The sequence below is a fragment of the Thermobia domestica genome, chromosome 1 (genome assembly GCF_964235325.1).
Source record: "Thermobia domestica chromosome 1, izTheDome1.hap1.1, whole genome shotgun sequence".
Classification (NCBI taxonomy): domain Eukaryota; kingdom Metazoa; phylum Arthropoda; class Insecta; order Zygentoma; family Lepismatidae; genus Thermobia; species Thermobia domestica.
The window spans coordinates 61,398,729-61,426,486 of NC_137454.1; the positions used below are offsets into that span (position 1 = coordinate 61,398,729).

The window sequence follows — 27,758 nt, forward strand, 5'->3', positions numbered from 1 at the left end:
CAGATTTCGAATTTTCCAGTGATTAAAAAAAAATGATTTTCTTTCTTAACAATGAGAAACATTTGGAAACACTGATGGTTTAGGACAACAATTTCCAAATGGTTAAGAAAACTTCTGTTTTCTCAGTATATGACAAACATTTTGAAATCACTGATAGCTTTTAGATTGTAAAATTTTTAAATTAGTTAAATAAACTGGGATATTTTAAATGAGTTTTTGTTAACGTTGAGAGACATTTTGGAAACTTTTTACTTATTTATTAGATTGTAGAGTTGTCAACTGCTTAAAACTGTTTGTCTTTCATTCTTTTTAATAAAGACTGCAACAATGTGATAGGTCTATCTTTACAAATAGTTTCAAACCTCTTCTTAAGCGTTCAATTTATACCCTACTTCATTTATTCACATAACTGTAATCTATCGTAATATGTTATACAACAAGAGTTCTCAACCTTTTTTCACTGGCGTATTACCAAAGCATACTAATTATTAATAGTGCGTTACAGTGGCGTATTTAGGGGGGGGGGCTTCCGGGCTTAAGCCCCCGAAATCTTACTTACTATAGTAAAGTATATGAAATATCTTGCAGAATTTTCACATTTTCAGGCAAAGCCCCCCCCCCCCCGAAAGTTAGTAAAGCCCTCCCCGAAACAAAATCGTAAGTACGCCACTGCTGCTTTAAGTAGTACGTACTACCAACAGTGATTGACGTATCACTATTGGTACTAGTACCATAAGTTGCAAAACCCTGCTATATAGTATTTGAGATGAGTACATATGCTTACCTGTGCTTTGTCCTCGTCGTATTCCAAACAACCAACGCCGTCTAGTCTTTCCAGATCGATCCAGCCTCGCCACCGAACACATACGCCGTTCATTATGAAATGTGACTTCAAATGAACCTGCAAAGAAAATAACGTACCAAGGATTTTAATTTACATTACTTAATGTGAGGAAAGTACATTTAAATACTATATAAGAATTCCACAACCTTATTATCATATAGTATGATATAAGAAGTGCAAAGATTACAGAATCATTAGCTTTATCTCTCACACTGGAAAGTTTATTGCGTGCATACTGAACAGATGGTTGGTAAGTAAGATAGAAGATATATATTGGACCAATTTGGATTCTGGAAACGAAAAGGCACCAGAAATACTACTAGGTTGATGAGAATTATGTAGATCGAGCTCTTGACGTAACTGACGAATTGAGTTTCTACTTCAACAACTGGCAAGAAGCTTTCGATCGGGTCAATTGGAGCAAACCACTGAAAATGCTTTAAATATCCGGGGTCAACTGGAGAGACCGACGACTCATTTGCAACCTATACCTAAGTCAACGAGTAAAATTGCACTTGAGTCAAGGATAAATCAATAGTGTGAAGATTTTAAGAGGAGTCAGACAAGAATGTAGTATCTCATCCCAGATCCCAATTATTCAACATTTACAGTGAATGTTTAATGAAAGAAACATTAATAGGAATTGCAGATTTCAAAGAGGAGACCAGTAACAAGGACAAGTATGCAGATGCTACAGTTATTACATAGAACCAGAGAAGGCTTACAGAAAATGATTAACAACATAGTTGACCTGGGAAATAATATGGAATAAAATCAATGTTGAAAAATCGAAAGTCATGAGAGTATCTCGTCGGAACGCGCCCTTACGAGTCAGAGTAGAACAAAGAGAATTTAAAGAGGTAGAGTGGTTCAAATATTTGGGAAGTAACCTATTTTGACGAGAAATGCTTAATGCATCAAAGAGATAAAGTTAGGAATTACCGTGGTCAAAGACGCATTCAAGAACAAAAGATCACTCTAAAGTAGCAAGCTTAATATCGGGCTAAGGAAGAACTGGTCAAATACTATAGCCCTATATGGAGTATCGAACTGTATCGTTCAGAGACTTGGACATTACGGAAGTTAGAGGGAAAAAATATTTAGAGAGCTTTAAGATGTGTTGTTGGAGGAAGATGAAGAATAAAAAAGACGGAACGAGTAACAAATGAAGTTGTTTTAAAACGAGTAAGAGAGAAGATGATGCTTTCAACCAGCATCCTTCGTAGGAATACTAATTGGATTGGACATATCTTGCGAAAAAATTGTCGTCTTCATACCACCATAAAGGGAAAAAACGGAAGGAAAGCGAAGGGTAGAAAGAAGAACATAACTGATCGATAATTTGAGAAATAGAAGAAAATATGGGGAATTAAAAGAGGAAGGGCAAGATAGAGAAACGTTGAGCTGAATAAAATAATATGATTGAGTAGAAAAGTGATTTTCCTAAACCTAAGAATAGATGCTATACAATAACTAATTCACCTACTAAGAACTGATTCTCTCATCGATCTCTTTAATATGGAACTACCTAGAAACCAAGGACTTATATCACAACATGAGCAATGCTTAAAATAATAATTTCGTTCAGTATCAACTTAAGTATTTCAGAAGGACAGAGACAGAGAGGGGGGGGGGTAAACAACTTATATCTTCCCTGAATGCCGGAGAGAAATTTGAAGTTCAACATTTCATGGAAAATTCATATCTGTGTTATGTTAGCAACCAAAACAATAAATGAACAATAAACAAAAATAGTTTATCTTCTTATAATTTACCTTTTACACATTTTTTTTTTTAAGTGTAATGTACGGAAGTGAATGAAGGCATTAGTCCATTTTTCAATACGTCACTCGGCATCCAAGCGATCCATATATTAATTGATATTCTCACACTTTCATTTTATTCTTATTTTAACTGGAATAAATTCAAAAAGTTCCCAACTTGGACTTGAGACGTACTTCAATCTTACCGTAAAATTTCAGGATCACAGACAACAAAGGGCGAATCCTAAAATATAATTATAAACGCAGGATCCGTTCTTTGGGTTTCCGATACTAGAAATAAACACCGTCCCGTAATTGCAAATTTATGTAAACACCTCATGCTTTGGGTGCTTCTATTTATTGTACCACCTTAAAATCCAGAGCAGTTTTTACCCACGCTAATTAATTTCTATGGGGAAGGGGGTAGGAGGACGTTGTCATTTCGAAATATTAAAAAGAACCGTGCTGTACAAACATTTAGTCGTAATGTTTTACAATTACTTTCTCTTGAAAGTTGTTCCCTTGCAGCACAGGATAATAGTGATTTATAGTAGAGCAGAGCAAAGGAAAAGAAGAGTTTGACTTCGCTACAGAAGCTGCCAGGGTGTTGAGCTGTGTTCAACTTTTGATAGATGGAGGGACCTTTGTGCAACGCGGTAGGGATCAACAGGAACCGTGACTGCCTTGGGCTATTCAACACTAACCTGCCAGGGGGTCCTATTCGCCCCTTCCTTCTGCCCTAACTGGATTGTAGCTCTTTCCTCTCCCAACACTTGGAAGAGGGGAAATAGGGTTTTAAAGGGGAGGAATAAGGAAGGGAATTTTCTTTTCAAAGTTCTCGCCCACTCACAAGAGGAGTTTGTACCTGAAAAGCCCTCGACCGTTCACTGTTGGGGAAACATTGCCAAAATATCCTCAAGTTTCTCTGGCTTTTCTGTGAATGCAAGCAAGCCCACTTGAAAAACGATAGAGCAGTTGAGCTATCAATTACCAAGAGTTGTCATGACCCCCATGGTCAGTCACTTGCCATATGCCCAAACTATTACTCCATTCGCAGTTTGGGATTTTGAAAAATCGTTGTCTGACAATGCACATGTCTCTGGAATCCCATTTGGTTATTATGTACAAATACTCAGCGTTAAGAGACCCTTGACGTCAACAGTTTTAGGACAACATACATCTTAATTTCCCCATCGCTTAATGTGTGAAAAGCTTTCATAACAACAGTATCAAAGATTTACATAACGTGAAAGGCAGAGAAAATATTGTTGCCAGCAGTTATTTAAAATCAGCATCCAAGTGAAAAGTGAATGCATTTTTCAGGATGAAGTATAAGTAAGTGATCCTTTTTTTTTTTTTCACGGGACCCTGCGTGTTGTATTGTAGATCATTTTCACAATCAATTGGCATTTCGTTTTCTATACCTACTGAAGAAACGTTAAGATTCCCCTCTTTCAAATGTATAAGTAACAATATACTAATGCTAATAGAATTCCAAGAATCTCTTATTCGGACATTCGAACTATACAAGTAATTGTACCATTATTTGACTAATAGATATTCGAACAATTTTAACAGTAATAAAAACCTCACTCATTAACCTAACTAATAACCAAAGAACCTAACTCAATTCATTTTACATTGCATCACTGATGCATTCATATCTCCTCAATTACCAATCACATCCAAGACGTGCATATGTTTTGTTGACTTGGCTCTGAATGTATTATCTAATTGCTTTTAAAACTTTTACTGATAATGACCAATAAGAGGGCTGCTTGTAAGTTATATGTAACTGACATAGGAATGACTTGAGGAGAATATATTTTGAGGTTGCATACCTACTTTGCAAAATGATTTTTACCAGTGCGTAGGGTCCCTGGTTTGATCCCTGCCCTCGCTAAGTCAGTTTTGTGATAGACAAGCCCACTGTTTCTTCGTTCCACTATTTAGTTCATCATCATCATCACCATCTCTCCTAGCCTCGGAGCACAAACATGAGACGTTAAACTCGTTGACGTCTCATGAATTTGGCTGGTTTTCTTTTCTCGACAGCAGAAACTGAAACAGGTTTTAATTACTTTTTTATTTATCTTGGTTAAATACGTTGGAACAATCCTGTAGCTAGCACAAACTTTAGGGAGAAGGCGAAGTAAAATTTAGGAACCTAACCACATTATTAATTTAGGATTTGAAAGATTATACGCGTATGGAGTTGGGGCAATCAGTGGAAAGCATTATTTACAGGTATAGAGAGGAAGTAAAGTTCTTCCCTAACAGTCTCGCTATTGGGTTATATTGCGATGATTAATTGATTAGTTAGAAGTTAACATTTCTTTTCATCACCGAGGCTATATAACTCAGATCTACTGCTTAAAATACAATTTAAACTACAACTACTCAGTTTTTTGTCCGAGACACGCAGCTTAGTCGAGAATCAAACAAGAGATCATGCTGTAGCCTTACGTAGCGTAGTCTCGGGTTCGATTCCCAGTCCTTCGAAAAAATTAAAAACTTTTTCAGGCAAGCCATTTTGAGGGAGGTTTTCCTCATTCACACTAGGCAAATCCTGAGATGATAACCTACCTAACATATGGTTCTAGGCTGCTTTCTTTCTTCCCCTCTAATTTCCTGGATATTGTGATCGCCGAACGACGTCATCCCTCATATGTGACGGGTTAGCATGACTATAGATGCCGAAAGCCCAGAAAACTAATTCCAAATCTTTAAGGGATCATGCACTTAGCCAGTCGGCCCTGAAGGACACTACTTCGGAATCAACGTGTAGTAATACACAATTACCTTCGAAGGTATAGTAAGGACTAAATGTAAAGAAAAAATGAACACATAGATCTATTATGCATGCGAGACCTCAGGTGTTCCACCGGAAAGATAATCATAATCTGTATTTTTGTACTTAATAAGGCTTAACGGACAGCTGACACGACAGTAGCTATGTCATCTTGCATGTAATAAGCTTCATTGCAATGTTAAACAGCCGGAAGACAAACATAACATGACTTTTAACCCCGTCAGTTAACCTGACTTGCCTTTTTTTTTTTTTTCGTTAAAGAAAAGAACCCTAGTTCATTCATATGGTCCAAGCAAAAAGGGTATTAACAGAAATGATACGAGCTGCAAACATGACCCAGACCAATGGAATAAAACAAAAGCTAGATGTTACATTAAAATTGAGAAGACATAGGAATAAAAGGTGTGCGAGAAGGCTCAAAGCTTCCCCCTTCTGATCTAGAAGTCACGTTCGCAGTTCTCACGATTTTAGATGTCATTTATCACTGCTTTTCTTTTGTTTTCTTTCATGTATCTCATTTTCTTTCTTCCTTTCTTTCTTATTCCTTTCATTCTAAAACATGCAACAAAGAAACAATCTTTAATCTTTGTCTTGTGCACACATTCATATATTTAACAAGATTTCAACGCACGTTGAGACAAATTAGTGGCGCTACTGCCATGCATAGCAACCTACCTCCAGGTTAAATGATGTCTTTACGTACAAGAACAAAGGGATTCAGCTCTAAAAACTCTGCATCAAAGAAAGGAAAAAAGGTATTAAGACCAAGAAAAAAGAGCAACTGAGATAAGTCATTACTTTTTTTTTTTTTTTTCAAGTAAGACCTTCTCGAGAGAAGATGGAACCAGTTTTCTCATTTGTCAACCTAATTTAAATGTCTTAAGAATGTTTCGTTTTTTCTTCACCTTTCGTTAACACCTTTGACTCACGCCTATTTGTACTGTTAAATAATGAGCTGTAAACGCAGCTGTAATAACTTAAACGTTAGTATTTTTAAACGGGGGGGGGGAGGTCGTTGTTTTTAGTTTATAGCTACATTGTAATGAAAGGTGTGTAAACGGCATAGAAGACAAGGATAGATATTCAGAATAGTTGATTTACTCCAAACAATTCCCTTATATATACGTAACAGCTAGCAACTACCTGCTAAACCCTACGAAACGAAATAATTGAAGGGTCTCTCTTCTGGCGAGAGGGGTAGCATTTACTTCGAATTTCTCATGTAAGCTCAGAAACCTTAAATCTCATATTAAACTGAAGGTTTATTTCTCCTATACTCTAACAGAACATACAGTAGGCTCAACAGCGGGAAATAGCGAGCTAGCCAACTGCCAACTGTAGCTCTACGTTGTAGTTGGCCACTTTGCCGAGGATTTGCCAACGTAACCCCAAGGAAAGAATTAATATTGTGATTGGCAATGTGAGGTCAAAACTATTGGTTAAATGTTGACAAATTGTTGGCTGGCCAATTTATATTTAAGCTAATTCACATCAACATACATATGAACGCCATTTGAAAGGCGAATATATATTTGACCAACGTATTTTATCAACTATAATTTTGCAATACGAATTCCCAAAGTTGTCGACTATAAGCATACGTTGAAACCATCACATGTGCAGATGGAGTAGCCTTAGTTGTGAAAAGGGATGTTGAAACTAAAATAAACAACTGATTGGAAATCAATATTTCACTCCTGGAATTATAAACACTTTCAAATTTAACAACTATGTACAGTCTTGTTATAAAAAAAATCACAATCCATCCTTATCTATTAAAATACCTTGTTCTCACAATCACATGTGGGGCAATTTAATTTGTAGCTTGAAACAATTGTCTTACGGCAGCCAAAAAAAAAAAAAAAAAAAAAAGATTAAAATTTATTAATCTCTAATTAAAAGTAGAGAGCTTTCCAAAAGCAACTGGGTGGCAAGGATGTTTTGAACAAGACTGCCCTTGCTCCCATAATAATAATAATAATAATAATAATAATAATAATAATAATAATAATAATAATAATAATAATAATAATAATAATAATAATAATAATAATAATATAATGATAATAAACTAAGTCTGGTGATTTGTAATTCAAGTTTGTCTTTCCACGGAAAGATCTTGGTGAGCACGGACTATTAAGTTTCGTTAACATAAGCGTAGCTACTAAGTATGCCCATTGACCGCTAGTTTAGAAGTTAACGCGCGTGCGTTTGAAGCAGAGCATCCCGGGTTCGATTCCCGAAAGGATAGTTCTGAAATTTCGACACTTTACTGTGGTTCGCTTATGTAGGTTTTTTCCCTCAGCTTGTTAGGATAAAAATTGTAATTTTTATCGATGTGACTTCTCTTACGAGCCGCCAATGTTCAAAATACATATATATATATATATATATATATATATATATATATATATATATATATATATATATATATATATATTTAAGAAAACGGTATCTTTCCTATGATATATAACAATCCTTTTCATATGAAGTTCTTCGCATAAACAAGATCCTCAAATTCAATTTGAAAGGAAGGGGGAAGGGGAAATTTCATTTTGTTCCCTTGTGAGTTGAATCTTGGGAATCAGTTAAAAGAAAAAAAAAATAAGATAGCAAAGGAATCGCACATGCTTTTGTTCCTCTTTCCATCCATCAGAGGAAGAGGGACGCTAATTCAACATGTGAACATTGACAAAGAAAGGGTCACTGAAAAGTTGAAAGGGCAACATGTTTAGAACGTCGGGGTCACCCCCCGCTAGTGTGATTCATTAAATTGGACATATGCTGCCTGCAGGGCCGCGCGACACGCCCCGTTTAATTGGTAATAGATGGCATCACAGCGGGGGATGAGCAACTTCACTTCACAATCAACTTTTTAACATTTCTTTTCGTCTCGTTTTTTTTTTTTTTTTTTTTTTTTTAGATCGTTTTTGCTTCGCGCTATTTCTCAATTGTAATTGCATTTTCGTCTCCATGGCACCTGAGCGGGGGGCCATTACTTTGAACAATGTGTCCCTACAACACTACTAAATCGGCGTGAAGATTTTTTTTTATCTTCGCATTACTCCTTTATTTACTGTTTCTACACCCCTTTCGCACCCTACTAGTGTACGTATTTTTCTTCTAAGCGTATGATTTAATTCTCTTATCAGCAGCTCATTTCCAGAAAATGGCTATAAACTGTGAGCGTTTGGGAGCAAAAATTTTCCCCCAAAGAATCGTGATTTTTATTATTATTGTGAAAGAAAGAAAAAAACGGGCAAATAACCAGTTTTCTCATAACGAAACGCGAAGCATGGAGAAATTATCTGAAAGAATTACGTGTTTTATTCAACAAAACTGTTGCTAGTAGACAGCTGGCGATAAAATGCCCCCGGGAGAATCAAACGCTACAACAAAAGCAAGGTCCGCCGCTTTCGTGTTGGACGGCATTACTACAACCCTTTTTGTGCCTTTTCATAAGTCAGCGACAATGCACGCTTAGTTGTTTCAGTTGAACTCGTCTATTTTAAAAGTCATCTTCGTGATGTGTGTGTGGTACTGGGTCACACTGAGGAGCAACATACAACAAATGCAGTGCAAATCAACATCGTATTTCTTGTATCTGTTAATAAATCTTAGATCGACTCAACGAGGTTTAAATAATATTGGACGCGGTATCGGGTGCATCTGCAGCAGGTTTATAAAGCAGGCCATTCACGATGGTGAGAAATAAGATAGCATATAAAGTGATAATCACCTTTATTTGTTTTAACAGATTTAGGCCTGTACCTAACTAATGGAACTGCCCGTTCTTCGCACTAAAATAATAAGGTTTGATGCACATAAGAAACTGGGAATTTAAAAATTGTGGAAATTTCTAACTGGTTCACACTAGCTTTGCTATCTTAAATAACTTACACTAATAATACAAATTGCTGAGCAAAAGAACGTACAGTATATTTAAAAATAATAAATCTGTGAGAGTTTCGCTAACTAACTGAACGTAAACATCTATTGGCTTTATCAGACGCTAAGTGTAAGTTATGGAAATTGCTTTCTTTTCCCTCCTTAGAAGCGAATTTTGAGAAATTTTACAACAAATACTCGTTCATTTTTAATGAAGAGTGTAGTGTATATGCATGCTGAATTTCACACTTCCAACTTAAAACAAATCCTTACATTGAGAATTTTTGAATAATGAACCCGAAATTTTAATATTATAGAAAAATCTCCCTGACTTTTCGTAGACAAGCAGAGTTCAGAAAGAAAATGGTATAGATTTACATCTCTTGCCTATCCATCTATACTTTTTTGAAAGGTCAAGAAACGTTATTATTTTAGTTTAAAAGAGAACTTTCGATGGGGTAAAGAAAATTCACATTTGATTGCACAAGAATAACCATTCATGGGTTTTCAAAGAAAAATGGATGGTCACCATTTTTCTTTTCAACTGTATTTTTGCTTCATGTCTCATAATGATGTTTATGCTCTTTAAGCTAAAGGAGACAATGAGAAACAAATGATGACCAGAAATGAATTATGAATGAACATAGTATTACACTTATGAATTGAGCGGGATTCGTTAATGTAATTTAGTTAATGTATTGGATAGTATTACTGATAACATTACTCAAATTGCTTTGGAACTTGAAACAAAGGAATAGACTGAGAATTATGACTAGGGATAGGGTAGGTCCCTATAACAGTACGCGGTCTTTAAAGAAAACGCAATGCCAATTTCTCAAGTTGCCAGCATTGTGGGATGGTAACGTCTAGACTTTAGCAAGCAGCAGCACGGAAGGTTGTGTATGCACACAAAAGAAATAATAAGCAGCTGACAAGAACTGAGTAAATAGCAGGTTAAGTACTTTCATATCACTTCACTATAATATTACACATGTAGGATATAATATCTGGCCAATAACGCTATGATTGGAAGATAATGACTTTTATAGTAAATATATTTTCACGTCTCGAGAAAACAAAGACATTTCAGATGTCTAGTCTGATTGCTTCTGCCATTTGGTGACCGAACATTAAAAGTGGGGTTGTCCTCAAAGAGTAGTACCCAAAGAGTTCACGTGCGTACTCTTTAGGGACACAGTAGTTTCTATGTAATAAAATTCCTTGAATCTATTATATTTATTTCAAGATGTCTAAGATCACAATTTTTCAATAATTTTCTGTAAAATTATAAGAATTTACATATTTTGAATCACAAATAAAATGGAATTACAGTATCCTATGGGCATAAATGCATATACAAAAAGATAAATTTTGTAACAATAGTTGTTTTGATTTTATTTATTTACAGGAGAGCAATACATCTGGAGGAAACTAATCAATGTTCCGAGAAGTTCCTATGAAAGTGCAGTGGCTAAAAGTACAGACTGCCGAAGTGACAATGGTACCAACGAACAGTCAGAATATAATATATGAGTATCTCCCTCGGATTTGTTTCTCCTGCCCAAAGCGTAGCATGAGTTGAAGCGCAATAGACGTGGAAAGAAATCCGAAGTAATGACATCATCACCATATAAAGCAGAGGTGTGTGCAGCATCCAAAAGCAAAGAATCAAAAATTTGATGCTGCTGTACCTTCCACATCCAAAGACCTTTAAGATGGCATCTGCCCTGGATGCCACGAATTCTACGAGGACCCAATTACAGAAAACTGGATTAAATGTGGAGGTTGCGAGCAATGGTGGCATGAAGCTTATTCAGTGTGACAAATGTTTTGTTTCTTTTATCTTCATAGACACTTTCAAGTGCATACTCTTTGAGGACGCGTTGCGTACTCTAAGACCTGTCCCTTAAGTGTACTATTTTGTATCCATTTAAAGAAAGAAGTATATATCTTATGTTGTGTTTACATTCTTATTTTTTTATTATTATTATACGCGAAAGTAAAGATACTACTTAAGAAGTAAATGTGGTTGTTTTGTGTTTTTCTTTGTTTTAGTTCCTGTAATATGACTTCTAACACTAAGTGCGTACTATTATGGAAACCTACCCTACTATGAGCACAAAAACAGAGTAATTAAACTTAGAGGGGCATGGCAAAAGTTTTTAGATAGTCTATATACTAAAATTCAAATAGCGTAGCTGTACCCTACCACGTTTAAAAGCATATCATGCATATGCCCTCTAGTGGTGAAAGATATATAACTACAAGGCTGCAGATTTGTTTGTTGGAAATTTAGAGGGCTGAAAGTGTAGGTTAGTTTTGAGCCTGTCAGTCGGCAACAATGGAGCTCAAGCGTTGCGATTTTGGTGCATTGATACATCAAAATGTATTTTATAATTTCAGGTAAGGTTTAACGTAAGAGCAGTGCCATAATCGTTTAGAAAAGTATTTCGGGGACTCTGTTCCTTTACGTACAACCGTTTTTAATTGGTTTTACAAAATTTAAACGCAGCTGATGGCCTGACAGATGAGCCTCGCTCTGGACGTCCTAGCATCACAGTTGTGGATGAAAAGGTCGCAGCAATAAGAAATCTTGTGAAAGAGAATCGCCATATCATATACTCGTACAAGAAAATTCAGTCAACCTTGAAGATTGGATCAACTGCAGCCCATAATAAAAGATGATTTTGATCTTTCGAAGTGTTGGGACCCACATGTGCTTGCGCCTGAGCGGAGAGATGATCGCGTAGAGTGGTGCCGCTATATGGTTAAAAGATTTTAGCAGGGGCGAAATAAAGACGTTTATAATATAATTACAGGTGTCGATATGTAGATTTACAACTATGACCCCGAAACAAAACAGCAGTCGACAGTATGGTGTTTTCAAAATGAAATTCCACCTTCGAAAGTTAAATGAGTGGGAAGCGTGGGTAAACTTACGGTGGGCCCCGGTGGCATCATCCCCTTCCCCCCTAAGACCAGCCATGTAGCAACTATACAGTTAGATGGTTGTCGTAAAGTGATAGCAGAGAGGTACATTACTTGTTGGCATCCGAGTGTCTTTGAAGTTTGGAGGTCTGCCTACCGAAAGTCTTCACTGTCTTACTTTCTTCATCATCACGACAATGCACGGTCACACTCAGCAGTGAAATCATCTAAAGGAAAGTGGAGTCCGTATTCTACCGCACCCGGCTTATTCTCCAGATTTAGCACTATGATTTTTCCTTTTCCCCTTCAAACCCAAGAAAAAGTTTCGAGGACGTCACTTTCAAACAAATGAAGAGGCTATCTTAGCGTATAATAATGAAATTTCTGATACTCCAAAAAATCATTTTTTTAACATATTTGACTCGTGGGTTTTAAGAATGCAAAAGTGTGTCGATGCCTGTGGGGATTATTTTGAAAAATTCTAAAAGATGCTACGTAAATAAATTGATTTTTCAAAGAGTATCTAAAAACTCTCGGCATAACCCTCGTATATTAATCAAATATTTTCTTGGGCCGGTCAATCAGTATTTCTCCGACCTAATGACGAAGTAAAGTCCTTGAGAAAGCTCTATAGATAATGCGTGAATCAAGATTTATAATTCCTACATCGAGATTAAGAAAAAATACGTCAGTAACATGTTACATGTGATGGTTATCAATTTGTGACAAATGATCCCCAGGAACCATCAAGTGTTGATTTTGTTTTGAAACTCGATTTCAGAGTAATGAATAAAAGGTTAGTAAATGTCCAATATTCTCCAAGAATCCCATACTAACTACTTCCTGACACAGAAGAAAGAGCTCGCATGATTTTTTTCTCTTCGTTTGGGCTGACGTGATGGAGCGTCTAGGCAGAAGATTTGCCGCCCCGCAGGTGCCTGGTTTACTTGCTTGCCTTTATGATGAGGTCCTGGTGCTGCTACCATTTACAACGGCCATAAAACTTCCAAAAGATTCCAGCCTCGTAAACTGCTGTTGTTATCTATTGGAAACGACGACACAGTATCCATAAACTCTTCCCTGTTGTTGGATGATGAGAATGCTTTCGATGTCCAAATGCTTCACACCATATGGTCAAAGAGTAAACAAAAATGTTCTATTTATGCTCACAGCTACAAAATACATAGTAATATAACAAAATACTGTAACTTTGTTATTCTATTGGACGTTCCAAGATATCAGTTTTTGAAGTTTCAACGAGAAGCTGGTTCTAGTGTACGCCTAGAATTCAGAGTGACTGCTGAATGGGGTATATCCGGATATTATGCGACGTCTACATACTATTTCATCCAAATTTTACATGGCTGACTCCATGCACAAAACTGGTAGACCGAATATGAACTAATAGTTTGATGATGAAAAAAAGCGCAAGGCCTATTAGTTGGTTGGGTTACAATTTAGCGTCCCTTTCAGAAGAGAGGGTATATGAGATGTGGACCTACGGCTTAATGTTGTATCTGAAGTACATGAGCTTCCAGCGGGAATTGAACCCTAATCTCACGCGTAGACGCTAGCCATAAGGAAGCTCCCGTAAAGCTTATAACATATGGTGGAACACAACATGCAAACATTTATACGTGCGTATTTTAAAGAATGGGATAGAATAAAATATTATTTTCTTTGCTGTGAAAGCACTTCCTTTATGAGTACCACATCATTCCATTTATCTCGATATTTACTCCTCTTCAAGTTCTTTTTATCCAATTTCGAGATAATATTCTAATTTCGTATTTTTACATTTAAAATAATACGAGCTAGTAATGTAAGATACTATTTTATTTTATTTTATTTATTTTTTTTTTAAAAAGATGCTATCTAGTAGACATCTTTCTTTCAATATTCTGTATAAAGGCTTGCATTGAAAAATATGATGACCTCAAACCGAGAAAATTTTGGAATCCCTGGTTTATATGATAAATGGTTTTCATTATTGAATAAACTCATGCTCTTCCCTTTGAACACTATTGCAAACACCTGCAACACATATTGCAGTTTCGGAATTCATAAAAGGGTCTTCGAAAGTTCATTTAGCGTTTAGAGCCTTTTATTACTGCTGTAAAGAGCGAGGGATATGATTTATATTAAAAAGAGAGGAACATCATCAGAAGAGAAAGGGCGGTGAATATTTTCCCCTTTAGTCACATGCGTCAGCGAACGCATTGTGCAATGTGATTGCTAATGAAAAAATCCCGCTTTTACAATTGCCTGCACTTCAACTTAAAAAATAAAAAGGGTCAATTCTCAATGCAACTTTTCACTGGATTGTTCGAAAAAAAGAAAATATGCAGCTATATTATATGGAGACGATTTCTGTTGTCTTCCAATAGAGGTTTCTGCGCGGAAGCATCGTAGCCAAGCCAAGGCCTCCAAAACTCCCCCAGGCAGCCGAGTAACGATTTGCGGTTTTGCTGCCATGGCAACAGTGCGAGAATAAGGCGCCATTTTCTCTCAGCATTGCCAGCTCTTGCATCTGCCAGGGTTACATTTCAAAACTTGTACCTTACACATGTTTTATTAGCATCCAGAACTTCATAAAATAGTAATTTTTGAATTACATTTTCTAAATAAAATAATTCAACCTGACTACACAACACAAAAATAAAACTCGGATATCTGAGTTGAAGGTACATAATTATCTATAATTTTTATCTGTAAGATTCACGAATTACGCAAAATCAAGACTACTGTCTTAAATTTACAACTTGAAACGACAGATTTCAATGTTTAAACCTTTTTCCTACAGTACGAAGTAAATAATATCGAATAATTTATATATTTTCAATTATATTCTACATATACCAATTCAACAGACATAGTAGCAGAGATTTTAAACTGGGTTTTGAACGAAAGAAAAACACGTAAGAGTAACGACAACTGGTATAAACAGTTCTGAGGCTTACAAGAAATACTATTGGTAACTCTTTTCTGATTTTAGGGAGAACAGCAAGTCTATAGGTAAACTTAGTGAAACTCCGTTCGCAAATTCGGAAATCTTTTACTGCAATAGACGGACTCCGACGGAAGCCAGGTGACGGAAGTATTGGACAGTCTTGATTTTATGAGCTACCTTCTATTATCTTTCGTAGAGGGATTTACCAGTTTTCTCTCATTTTTGCTAGCAAATGTTGGGATGATACAGTTCTGAACACGTAAAGTGGAACTGCCTTTCAGAGACCAAGTCCGAAAAAAATTATCCTAGATCCTTATGAATTCCCTTTAGATCTGATTCTTTTTCTCTGAATTTTTGTCACAGACAAGGGCACAAATTGAACTATAATATTGGAGTATGCATATGATAATTTCGTTGTAGACAAACAAAATAGCTATAATACAAAAACTTAAGGTAATTTTTAAGTCTCAAATGCGATACATTATTTATATTTTTTTTAATCTACAATGATTAATAAGTGATGGAAGTAGGGAAAATATCGTAAATAAACAGACTACAGTTATTAAACATCTGCTTCACGCAATTTGCTAATTGTTTCAGTACCAATTCGAAGATGTGATACATCCGACCAGTCTTTTGCAGAGAAGATTGAGTTGAGAGGGAATTATGTTTCAGGAAACAACGTAAAATCACATTTACTTGCAATGTCAGTATTACAACGTAGCAAAATTAAAGAAAAACCTGAATAAATTTTGCTGCACATAAAACGAATTACTGTTCTTTCTTTTTTAAAGCTGGATTCTTAAAACGATATTTTTGTCAGGAAAACAGATAAAGACTTTTGTAATTTATTTTCTGTGAAGTACTTCAGCAAGTAACTCTGTAATTAGTATTCAAAATAAGCATACAAACACGATTAGAAGAATCTTTAAAATTATCAATCTTTACAAAATATATAATGATTTGTTTGTTTCTACTATCTCTGGTGCTGGATGAGAAGTGTACATATCAACTCACCAAAAAAAAAAAAAAAAAAAAAAAAAAAAAGCTCAAAAAATTCTTCTTCTCTTACCACTGCGAGTGGTTCCAGCCTGTATTTGAAACATCCTTAAATGAATAAAGGAATATTTAAATAATATCTCTTTTTAAAAATCAAGGATTCTCTTTTAAAAGTGCCTAACAGAATAATTTTATAGATTAGGCTCAAGGATGTTGATTTTAAGATCAAGATCGAATGGAGACTTTGGACCAATTCTGGAGCTACAAATAAATTCCTCATTTGTGATCTTACTGTGAAACTCCATCTGGATTCAACTTCCCAAGAAGGTTATGGACAAGAGTGAACAGATTCCAAACTGGTCGAGAGAGACGTTCCTACTTGATGAACAAATAGTGCTATATCCGCAAGCCCTCATTGTGTTTATGAATGCTTCAAACAATTAACCACACTGTTAATAATAATGACTGTGATCTCTGCAAATTCCCAATGAGCTTTGCGGAACTATAAATGGACATAGAATCAGGCAAAAATTGATTTTTGAACTTAAATTTATACTAGCAAACAAGTTATAAATGTTTTGTATTTCTCATGCATTATTTCATGCTTTGCTGTTATCATAAGGTTAAATTAATAAATAAAATAGACAATAAAAAATAATGAACTAGGTGTTGAAATAATGAAATAGGCAATAGTAAAATAAGTGTTGGTTGGAAAAATTATTCAATGAGAAAACGTCAACTGAATGTTGGCTTTGATTTGATATACAGTTGAGAGATGCCACAAAGAAAGAAAGAAATAACTAAGATGTGATATAGAAACAGTGGAAAGTCACAGAGAATAATAAACGGAGCTGAGCTAGCCGATAAGACTTTTTTTTTCTATAGATGTAAATTAGTCTATGACCCTTTTCAGTTGCAACATGACGACCTGCTGTAAAACTCATATTGTCTGCTCATAAATCAGCAGGGATGCCTCACACCTGGCAAAAGTTCACAATGGCCGACTGCAATTAATCTCCCGGGGACTACAATAGGATGTGCAACGGAGACGCTTCTCCCCTGTTCATCTTACCATAAAGCGCCCCCTTGGAACAATATTGAGTCAATTTGTCAGGCTCTTGAGCGAGCGGGACGTGATCGACGGAGTGGAACAAGAATCTTCCCCTCTTTTTGGTTTCTTCCCTTCGTTCATCTCCAAATAAGTGAGGTCATCACGGGTCACATACCGAGAGGTCAAAGCAAAAACAAAATAATTTCAACCCTCCCTTTATTTAGATCAAATTTAACATATATAAATTTTAAACTACGTACTAAATGAAGTCTTACTGACAATACAGAATGATGGTTAGTGAAAGTAATGTAAATAAATAAAAAAAAAAATCTTAATAACAATAATGTTCTTACTGAGAGCGAACATTGCACGGAAACTGTAGATGTTTGTATCTTTTTTAACAATTCCTATGAGGTAATATTAAGTTTGTTGTGTGTGTGTGTATGTCTCAGGAACGTTGCACAATAGGTTTATTTGTTGACCCTGAATACTTTGTAGGAGATAATGTACGTATATCCACCCACACACCATTTGGCGTAACAGTCCATTTCGTAAGCGTAGGCCTGCTGCAGCGCCATTCGCTAGCGACCGGCTGAACTACGTCTAGCCTAGCGGCGAGCACGTGGTCAGCGCGTTGCGACGCCCTGTCCTTAAGAGTCTTCATCCCGGCGAAATTAAAATACCGCTAATTTTACAGTAATTATGTGATATCTTCAAATAGATAAAAGATAATTGAAATATGGAACAAGAGCGCCCTAGACAATATTATTTTGCATGAGGTACCGTTATCACAAGTCACCTAGTGGCTTTCCGTTTTCAGCTGTTTAGAAACGCGAAAATAAATGCCGATTTTCAAAATGTCTGGAAATCGAAAGCAGATAAGTGAGTCGTGATAACGGTTTCTCATGTAAAATAATATTGTTTAGGGTGCTCTTGTTCCACATTTCGATTATCTTTTATCTATTTGAAGATATAGCATAATTACTGTAAAATTAGCGGTATTTTAATTTCGCCGGGATGAAGACTCTTAGCAGGCGCATCAGGAGCTTTCTAGATCTAGTGGCCGTCACTTCTTGTTTTCACGTGACTTCCCAGTTTGCTTCACGACGCTGGGTGGACGCCGAAAATTGGGAAGCACCGGCCGGGACCACGCGGACATGAGTCCAACTCTTTAACCGCTAGACTACGGTGTCCCCTAAGATAATGTATATATTATGCATAAATAGAATAAGTGGTAGAAGAATTGTGTTGTCATTTAATAAGTGAGAAAATTGCTATAAGGCACGATTTACTATGTAATTCGTTTCTTTGAAAAATTGTGGAAGAGATTTATTTACTGAACTATGTATTTTATATTTCACTGCTTATACATATACAAATGACGTACAAATTGTATATATTTTGTATGAACACTTTTGCAAATTAAATTAGAGTTTTGAATTAAATTTGAGCATTATTCTCCATGCACTTTTTGTACAGAGTGACAATGCTCTTGTAAATCGAAAATATTATTGTGAGCGCATTGTATTAAGACTTTGTTATTGCCTTAATAACAATGTTAAATAATTTTTACGCTATGGCACAGTCACTACACTATATCACTTCAAGTGTCAAATCACAAAATTCAAATGACTTTTTTTTTTTAAATTAAGTTATATTTCATATATTCTGTGTGAACTTTCTCCTTTTCTTCATTTTATGACTATTCATTACAGGTATAGAATTTTAATGTTCTCTTCACACTACTACTATTACTACTATCTTTGTGTTACTTTGAAACGCAATTAGAAAATTCATATCACTAAAATTCCACAACTCCCCCGCCCCGCAAGTACTATCCGAAAATTGGTTTTCACCAAATTTTATGAATCCACATACATCACATAAGTATGTCGAAAGTAATCCTCAACAAATAGCCTATTTTATACACCGAAACGTCCTTTGTAGCCAAACGTTCTCACACCGTAACATCCGTACACCGAAACGTCCTAGACACGTACTATCTACATTTGAGTACATTTTTAAACAATGAACTCCATAATTTGAAATTATTCGTATAATACACAGAATAAGACAAATGTAGACTGTGTATTAATTAATTAATATTCTCTAAGCCCTGTTTATCTAAAATAATCTTAACTTTGTCATAGAAAATATTGGAATAAAAAATAAAAAAAAAACAGAATTAAATCTATAACAAAATTTTAAATTTTGAGAAAATTGATTACTGAAACTTTTTTTTTTAAAAAAAAAGGACTTTTGTTACTTTAAGATTATTAGCAGAACCTAGAATTTATATAAAATTTCAATATAGCACTTTCATTTTCGCAACATCAAAGAAAATGGGAAACAGGGAGGCGAGAGCTCAGAGAAGACACGGTAAGTTGTACTCGGAAAAAGATTTGTGATACAATCTTTAAGAAAATTCCGAAGAATTAAATTACAAAGAATAACTGGTAAATGTGATACTACGAATGAATTAGACTAGACTTTGTGATTAAAGCTCACAGAAGGCTATGGTTATCTAGATGGCCTTCAGTTGGGTAATATATGGTCAGTACATCGGCTTCCGTCACAGTACATCGTTTGCTTCTGGCTTTCTAGATTGGAGTTTCTCGCCTCTTGCTTCAAGTAACTCCTCAATTGCCTCACAATGTTGAGCTATTACCGAAAAAAACGATCTTTCCATCGGGAATCGAACCCGGGACCACGTGCACCACGACATACCTGTTAACCATTAGGCAATATTGAACACGTACTGCCATCTAGAATCATTGTTAAGATAAGTGTAAAATGAATGCCAATCCAAATAGAGTGCAGTCCTTTTTCTTTTGTTTTTCCAGTGTACCTATTGAAATGAGAAATGAAAAAAATGAAAGTTTTACTTCCCACGGTTATGCTGGCTAGGCTAAAGGAGACAGTGATGATGGGGAATGAGGAAAATGGAAGGAAACGGGAGAACCCTGAGAAAACCCACGCACACGGTGTTTGTTCAACACAAACTTAACTTGGTGCGAGCTGGGATCGAATCAAGGATCCCATGCACGAGGTGAACACTAGCACTTCTACTGAAATAAGATTTCTAATTTTATGTTCCACGCTTATGCCTTGTAAGGAAATTAAAATCAATGCCGGAACGATGTTAACATTAAAATGAAATGAAATTATTAATGTAACGTCCCACGATTATGCCCTGTGTGTTAAACGACATGAACGATTAATGAAAATGGGTGGGTGGAATAAGAATGGGAGAGGAAACTGAGGTGGGATTGAAGCAAGGGCCCCTTACACCAGAGTTGAGCGCTCTACGCTTATTTCTCAGATCCATGCTTCTTAAAATTGACGTATGAAGCAGTTGCTTGGGAGGCATTTAGTATAATGGTCAGAGTGGACAACAAATGGACCTCCAAAGGAACTCCAAGCAAGAGGGAGGGGAGGAGGTAATAAATATCGTCGTAAGAAGAAAGGAAGAAACACGTGCGCCTTTTGAAAGAAGAAACAGCTAAGCTACCACCATGAAAAATTGCCGCTTCATTGACGATTGAAAGCTCTAAATAATTGTAGAAAACAAGATGGCTGCTGCCTTTTTCCGCTCGATTCTGCACGGGAGCATCTTCCTCTCTCTCTGCACCTCCAGCTGCGCGGGCGGCCACTTGAGCAGAGGCAATTTCTGTCACTTGCGATCTGTCAGCAACTATCTTTCCTTCCGCAGCGGTAAGCATTCTTCGCATTTTCCCCTAAATGCCAACGCGAGAACTTCGATATGTCTTGCTTCCAGAACAGCTGCTATTTTCTGTAAAACAACAAATAATATTACGTCTTCCGTTTGGGACTACTTCAGTGAGTAAAAGCGGGATGAGTTGATCAATAGATATACTGCATAAAAATCGATCTATCATCTGGTTCGATTCACAGTGTAAACAATGAATGCTTCTCCGAAATATTTCCTTTCCGAAGTGAAACTAAAGAAGCCATGCCAATAACATTGTCATTAGACTCAGAATGATTTTTTTTTTTTTTTGTATGTAAAATTTAGATTTAAACTAATCAAGGAATTTTAATCGATGTTAAATATAATAATAGGAGTTTCCGTAGTCTAGTGGTTAGAGCGTTGGATTCATGTCCGCGAGATCCCGGGTTCGATTCCCGACCGGTGCTTCCCAATTTCCAGCGTCATGAGGCAAACTGGGGAGTTACGTGAATAAAAGACGTGAGGGCCACTAGGTCTAGAGTACGTTTGTTTTATCTTAGCACGCTTCCCGCCAGTGCACTTGGTTGGCTTTTAAAGTACTTGCTGCTAGCACTCAGAATCCAATAGCCGTCTTATTGGCTTTGTCGTGTAGGTGACGTTAGTTGCCAGACAGTCCATTAAATGAAGTCATTGTTTATTGGTGGGTATTTGAAGTGCTTAGTTGCCACACGCGACAAGTGTGTTGCAGTGACTTGTGAGTAGTATGGCTTTTCGCTGTTTCCTAGCGTATTGTAACTCGCGACTCAGCTGCGGCGTGGCAAGAACGCATTGCAGTCAGATCCATCTTTTAGGCGGGAAGCGTGCCAAGATAAAACAAACGTCCTGATACTCTTGTTAGAGACCACGTGTTCGTCGTTAGACTGGACGTAGCTCAGATGGTAGCTAACAGATGGCGTTGGAGCGGTTCAGGCCCACAAAAAGGACTGTTACACTAAGTGGTTTATTAAATGTAATAATAACAAATAATAATAAAAATAACCAATTTAATGTTAAAAATTATTGAAAGTATTACTGCAACGTTTGAGTACGAGTGCCAGTGCTATGGACATCTAATGAGAACGAACGACTATGTTGTTAGAAGAGTGATGGCAATTGAGGTGAACGGGAAGGGAGGTAGAGGGAGACCAAGAAGGAAATAAATGTGTATATAGTTAAGAATGTCTTCATAGAGAACTAACAAGGAAACAGTTAAGTGGAAAAAGACAAAGAGAAAGAAGTATCGTTTGAAGTCGCTGTATCGATAAAGTTGTCTGCATAGTAGTAAATTATTGTTAGTAAAATATGATAAACAATATTATTAATATTTTTTGCTTATTTATTTATTGAAGTTTAGAGTCCACTGTAGCACCAAGCCTATATGAGACGGGAACCTAGAGTTTAAGTGAAATTCAAACAACAATGATGTGCTCAAATTTCAATGCCTTTATACTTGAAATCAAACCCGGGAACACGTGCACTAAAGGCAAGTGCACTAGCCGCTAGACCAGCAGGAAAGGCTGTTAGTATTCTTTCTTCTTCTTCTTCTTCTTCTTCTTCTTATTATTATTATTATTATTATTATTATTATTATTATTATTATTATTATTATTATTATTATTATTATTATAGGAGAATTCACTCCATCATTTATGAGAGCATAAACTATGCATGGTCGCTCAGGTACGTATATAGCTACATATCTATCATGTTCAGCAGCGATGGCTTGACATTTGGCCAAGATCAAGAATGAACTTCGTCTCAGTTTTTGAGATCGTTCAAAAAAAAGTAATACACATACTTTGTATTTTTTTTAAATAAATAAATAAAAACTTTTTATACAGAGAAGTGAATCACATATGTGTAATTTTAGTGTGGAATTTGATAGTTTCGTTTATGCACCAAAACTCAGGGAAAGTAAAAATACGAGAACCTCGTAGAGCTAAAGAAAAACTGTAACTGTTACAATCATTCTTGGATAAAATTATTTATGTAGCAATGTTTCTCATCGATTAATGACACTAAAATGACTAAAATCCTTTTGCAACAACTCTTACAGGCCAGAGCTACCAACAAGCTTGTGGCACTCATGCCTTTGGGGTGATGTGTGGTCTGCACATCAGCTTTCATCGCCTTTAACGATGAATTTCTACACTCTATTACGTGGGTTCTTTCTTTCAAGTAGCTTCCCAATTGTCTCCATGACGCTGAGTGAAAGCCGCAATGCCAACGCCATCTAGTAAATATGAACGGTCAATCATCTTTCCTCTGACAAGACTTCACTTATCTCCCGAGAAGCTGTATTTTAGTCCGTGTTGCCAGATTAGGCTACAAGTAGCGGATAGGGCGATTTTTAAAGTGTTTTCGCTACTAAAATTTCAAATTGTTCGACATGCTACTTTTTTGGGCTATTTTTAATTACCTGCAGACTATAATTCTTAGGAATGCGCTATATTTTCATGTATGAAGTCACAAATTATTACTTCTATAATAATGCAATAAAAGTTTTGTTTGTTAACTATTCTACTTTTCCCATTATAGGTTCGATATAGGTGATTAGTGAAAGTATACAACTGCAAAACACACAATAAGACGGAAGTAGAGACATCCTAGGAGGCTGACAAGCACTTTGACTGTGTTCATGAAGAATGTTTTGAATATAGCTTGGATAAATATAAATTCTTGGAAGTTATGGCTAATACCGGTAAATTTGGGAGTGGTAGCAACATTATCTACATATTTTACTTTGTTGCTCAAAATCGTTAAAGACCCGAAAGATATTGTTGTCAAGCTGTCCGATGTTTATTTTGGAACAAATATGCTTTAATTAATGTTGAAAAAAATATTTATCATTAGTTTGAGATAAAGAAATAAATACTGCAAAATAATTCATTTTTATCCTTGGACTACAAATAGTCCAAATCCGCTTCTTTTGAAGCACAACCCTCCCTATTTTTTAATCTTCAGATCTGACAACACTGATCAGTACGAATAGGGCGTTGGTCGATTGATTACTCACCAAAGGTATATAACTCCAGTCAGTGGCAGATCCAGGATATGATCAAGGGAGGGGCTAAACCATAGTTTGCAGCTTCATCCTCTGTAAAGCAGAATTGAAGCCCATTTTATCTAGTGTATACCTGAGCGTCAAGGGGGGGGGGGGCTATAGCTCCTCCTTGGATTCGCGCCTGACTCCGGTGATACGTAAAGCAGTTTAGCATTGAAATTACTTCAATTAAGAACAGTTCAGTAGGTTATTTGATGCTTTCTATTGAGACTTTATAAAACTCTGTTCTCACTTTCGAAACCACTTCGAATTTTCAAGACTTCAACTAAGAACCTAAAAACGATGTTCTTACTGATAAGGGGCGTTATTAAACTATTTGTGTCCTTATCACGGATTTCATTACTGTTGTTACTGTAGTTAACAGTTCTATGATTTTTTTTTTTAGAAATAATAGATGATTAGACAAAAAAATGTTTAAACTAAGTTTTTAAAAAACACAATACATACTGGTATTAATAGATCTAGTATTACAGTTAGTCGAAAAGTTAAATATTTTAATTTACATGTTTTTCGTAGTATTGTGCGTCGATGACTACCCCTTTTCTCCAATCCTGGTAAGTCAGGAGATATGATTTTGGTTGTTTCCTTTATGTGTTGATTAGAATTCATATTGTAATATTACGTAAGAAACAGTCTCAAGCTGTGCTAAAAAAAAAAAAGAAAAAAAAATATCAGAACACGACCTGCAACTTTGGAGCAAAAGTGAACGGAAGTAAAACCTAACAAAATCTTTGGGTGGTCTTCATCAAGTGAGCTCCGCTCACTCAACGTGAATCCTACAACCGGCATATAAAGAGCAGCGTCTGTCGATTCGAATCAAGCTTCCCTCTTCACTGATCGACGAAACAGGCCGATGAAGCGTCAACAAAAGTATCTCCTCTCTTTCTTTCTTTCTTTCTTTTTTAATAGCAAGCTAGATGGACAGTATGCACTCACCTCGCAATCAGAAAATATCGGATTCGAATCCTGTGGCCTGCTATTCTAAGGCTCTTAGTAGCCTAGAATTTTCCTCACTTCAACTAAGCAAACATACCTAACCTTCAAATGCAGATCCTGGTCAATTTCTTTCTTTCCAAAACTTGGCCTTTGATAATAATTCCAATGTAAAATGGAACTTTAGCAACTATATTATAACCTATTGATTTAACGTAAAGTTTCCCCGCCTTATGATGAAATAAACTCAGATTCCCGGGAAAGTATAATACAGCAGAGTCTATATTTGCATCCTCATCAAACATTGTGAAAAATCTGTATTCAGTACTTATGGGGAAATGCGCATTACTTTGTTTAATCCGTCTAATTAGCAACATGCATCAATATGATGAATATTGTATGGGAAAGTGCTTACTAGGAAAGAGTAGTGCAAAGAACAAATAAAAATTTTGAACGTAAGTGGGACAAAAAGTATCGTTTTTGTATTTCATAGAGTTTAATGTAACCCCAAGATATTGTACAAATTATTACTAGGAAAAATTAATCAGTTAGAGAGGAATGTATGAAGTACGAAGCCCAATGTGTAGTACGTTGCAATTCACATTGCGCTGATATGAGTATTGTGTCAGTGTTGCCGAACTTAACACTTTTGTCTATTTTGGGGTAAAATGCACACATTCAGTACAAGGAAAATTTACATGAGAAATTACTCCAAGGAAAGTATTGCAATGTGATAGCAACGCTAAGATGACACTCTTGAAGCTCATTCCAGCAGTGATTGACTAATCCTAACAACTATTCTGATGTTTACCATGTTTATTAGTTCGAATGAGATTCTCCTACTTTGGGTGACTGAGTTAGATGTGTAAAATATCTCCATTAGTGCCACGAAAAATGTATTTAAAGATCTGTGGAAAGCTAGAAATTTTCTGTTGGCGGCACAAGTTAAATATACCATAGACATGCGACCTGTAAGAATAATTTGGCAACTATGATCACTTGCTATTATGCTTCAACAACGTCTGTGTTTTTGACATAGATAAGTATTTTTATAAAACATGTGAAATAACGTAAACTAGATTTCTATGTGATAATATAACCATTTTCCGTTCATTTTCTTAAATACATGTATTATGAGTTCCTAAATAATAGTCACATCATTATTTGTATTATTATCGATATTAGTAAGCATAGGTAAGAGTTTTAATTTTCCATGTACTTAGCCTCTATCTCATCCACGCATTTGTTTCCTATTTTACGCAAAATGTATATTTGTAATTACAATTAAATATTGTCATTATATATTAGTTGATTTATTAATATTCTCAGTTGTACACATACATGCACTTATTTCCCGTATATATGCATATTATCCGATTCTTAGGGTAAAATGCTCATTTTGAGTATTTCACCTAAAATCATTAATATTTATATTACGTTAGGTACTTTAAAATTATACACAAATATGATGGAAGAAGAACCGAAGTATAATATGAGTAATTTTCATGTAGATCATCTTGTAATTATGCTAATTAATTCCTTACTATGCACCAAATTACTAGACAATATAAAAATCATAATTAAAATGTTTATTTCTGTGACTATATAAACAGGAGTGATTTTAACAATTTTCTTATACGGTTTACTCGTGAAAATCTATGTAAAATGGTTCAGTATGATCGGTCCTGCTTAACGTAAGAAATTTTCTCTCACGTGCATCTCTATCTAGATTTAAGATTGTGTAGTGTGAAACAAATAACATCTTATTTTGATAAGTTTTGACTTTCCCAATACGATCAATATTCACGTATCGATTAAATTAATTTAATTATTTACACACGTGTATTTATTGTGTGTGTGAAATATTATTGATGCTATGCAACACAAAGAACACTTACGAAGAAAAGGTTGTGCACGGTATAGTTAATAATTTTGACCTGATTATGAAAATAATAATCTACCTCATAATTATTATATAGAGTCTTTCTTTTCTGTGTTAATTGGTGTTCACAACAAGCGAAAGTAGTAGGTCTACCATTTGATCTCAATCTAAACATTTGAATAAGAGAGTCACTAGATATTATCGTATTGCCCATAATTAAATGACATTGAAATCAATCTGAATTCAAATGGTTTGAAGGGTGAGATGCTATACATATATATATTACCTTCTCCTTTAGTTGTGGCGTTCATTCTGTCGAATGAATGTTAAAAAAATCTATTGTTCTGCAGGTCCAATTACTTCGAAGACATAAGGCTTAGTTAACGATTCATATGCCATGTAAATTGATAGGAAACAATACGGATCTCCAGACGCTGCCATTAAAATCGTCGAGACGCCACGAACAAAGCGGCACGCGCCTGCGCTGCTTCTTGTAGGCGGGAACAATGACATGCTCTGTACACCATGAACCAGGCACTCTATCGTTCTTGTAGAGGAAAACAAAGGGAGACCTGACGAGAGAAACGGAGAACAGATACGATTTCGGCCGTTCGGATATGAAGGAGAGCGACCCCTGCTGGCCGCTTCAGGATATACTTTGTTACTGTTTCTGCCGATGGGTTGAAGGGAATCTTCCAGGGTATATTTTAACAGGCATTAAAAAAAAGAGAGAAATAAGTCATGAAAGAATGTTTTTTGTAACTGTTAATAATGATGTTGTAGATCATCAATATATAATCCGTTCAACTTTCAAACTTAGTTGCTAAGATACCTCCTGGGATTCTGCTGACCTGGAATTTTTTTTCTTTGTGAACAACCCCATAGAAAATATTCATCATTCACCCCTTCCTTCC

General features: G+C 35.8%; 1 protein-coding gene across 2 annotated transcripts in view; it reads right to left on the bottom strand.

Moving 5' to 3' along the window:
- The window catches only part of Bgb (core-binding factor subunit big brother), a 111,499-nt gene that overhangs the window by 41,478 nt on the left and 42,263 nt on the right, over positions 1-27,758 (bottom strand). For both annotated transcript variants that reach the window (XM_081757647.1, XM_081757641.1), the window contains exon 4: positions 785-901. In XM_081757647.1, coding sequence (XP_081613773.1) covers positions 785-901 — 117 coding nt within the window. The remainder of the gene's footprint in view (positions 1-784; positions 902-27,758) is intronic.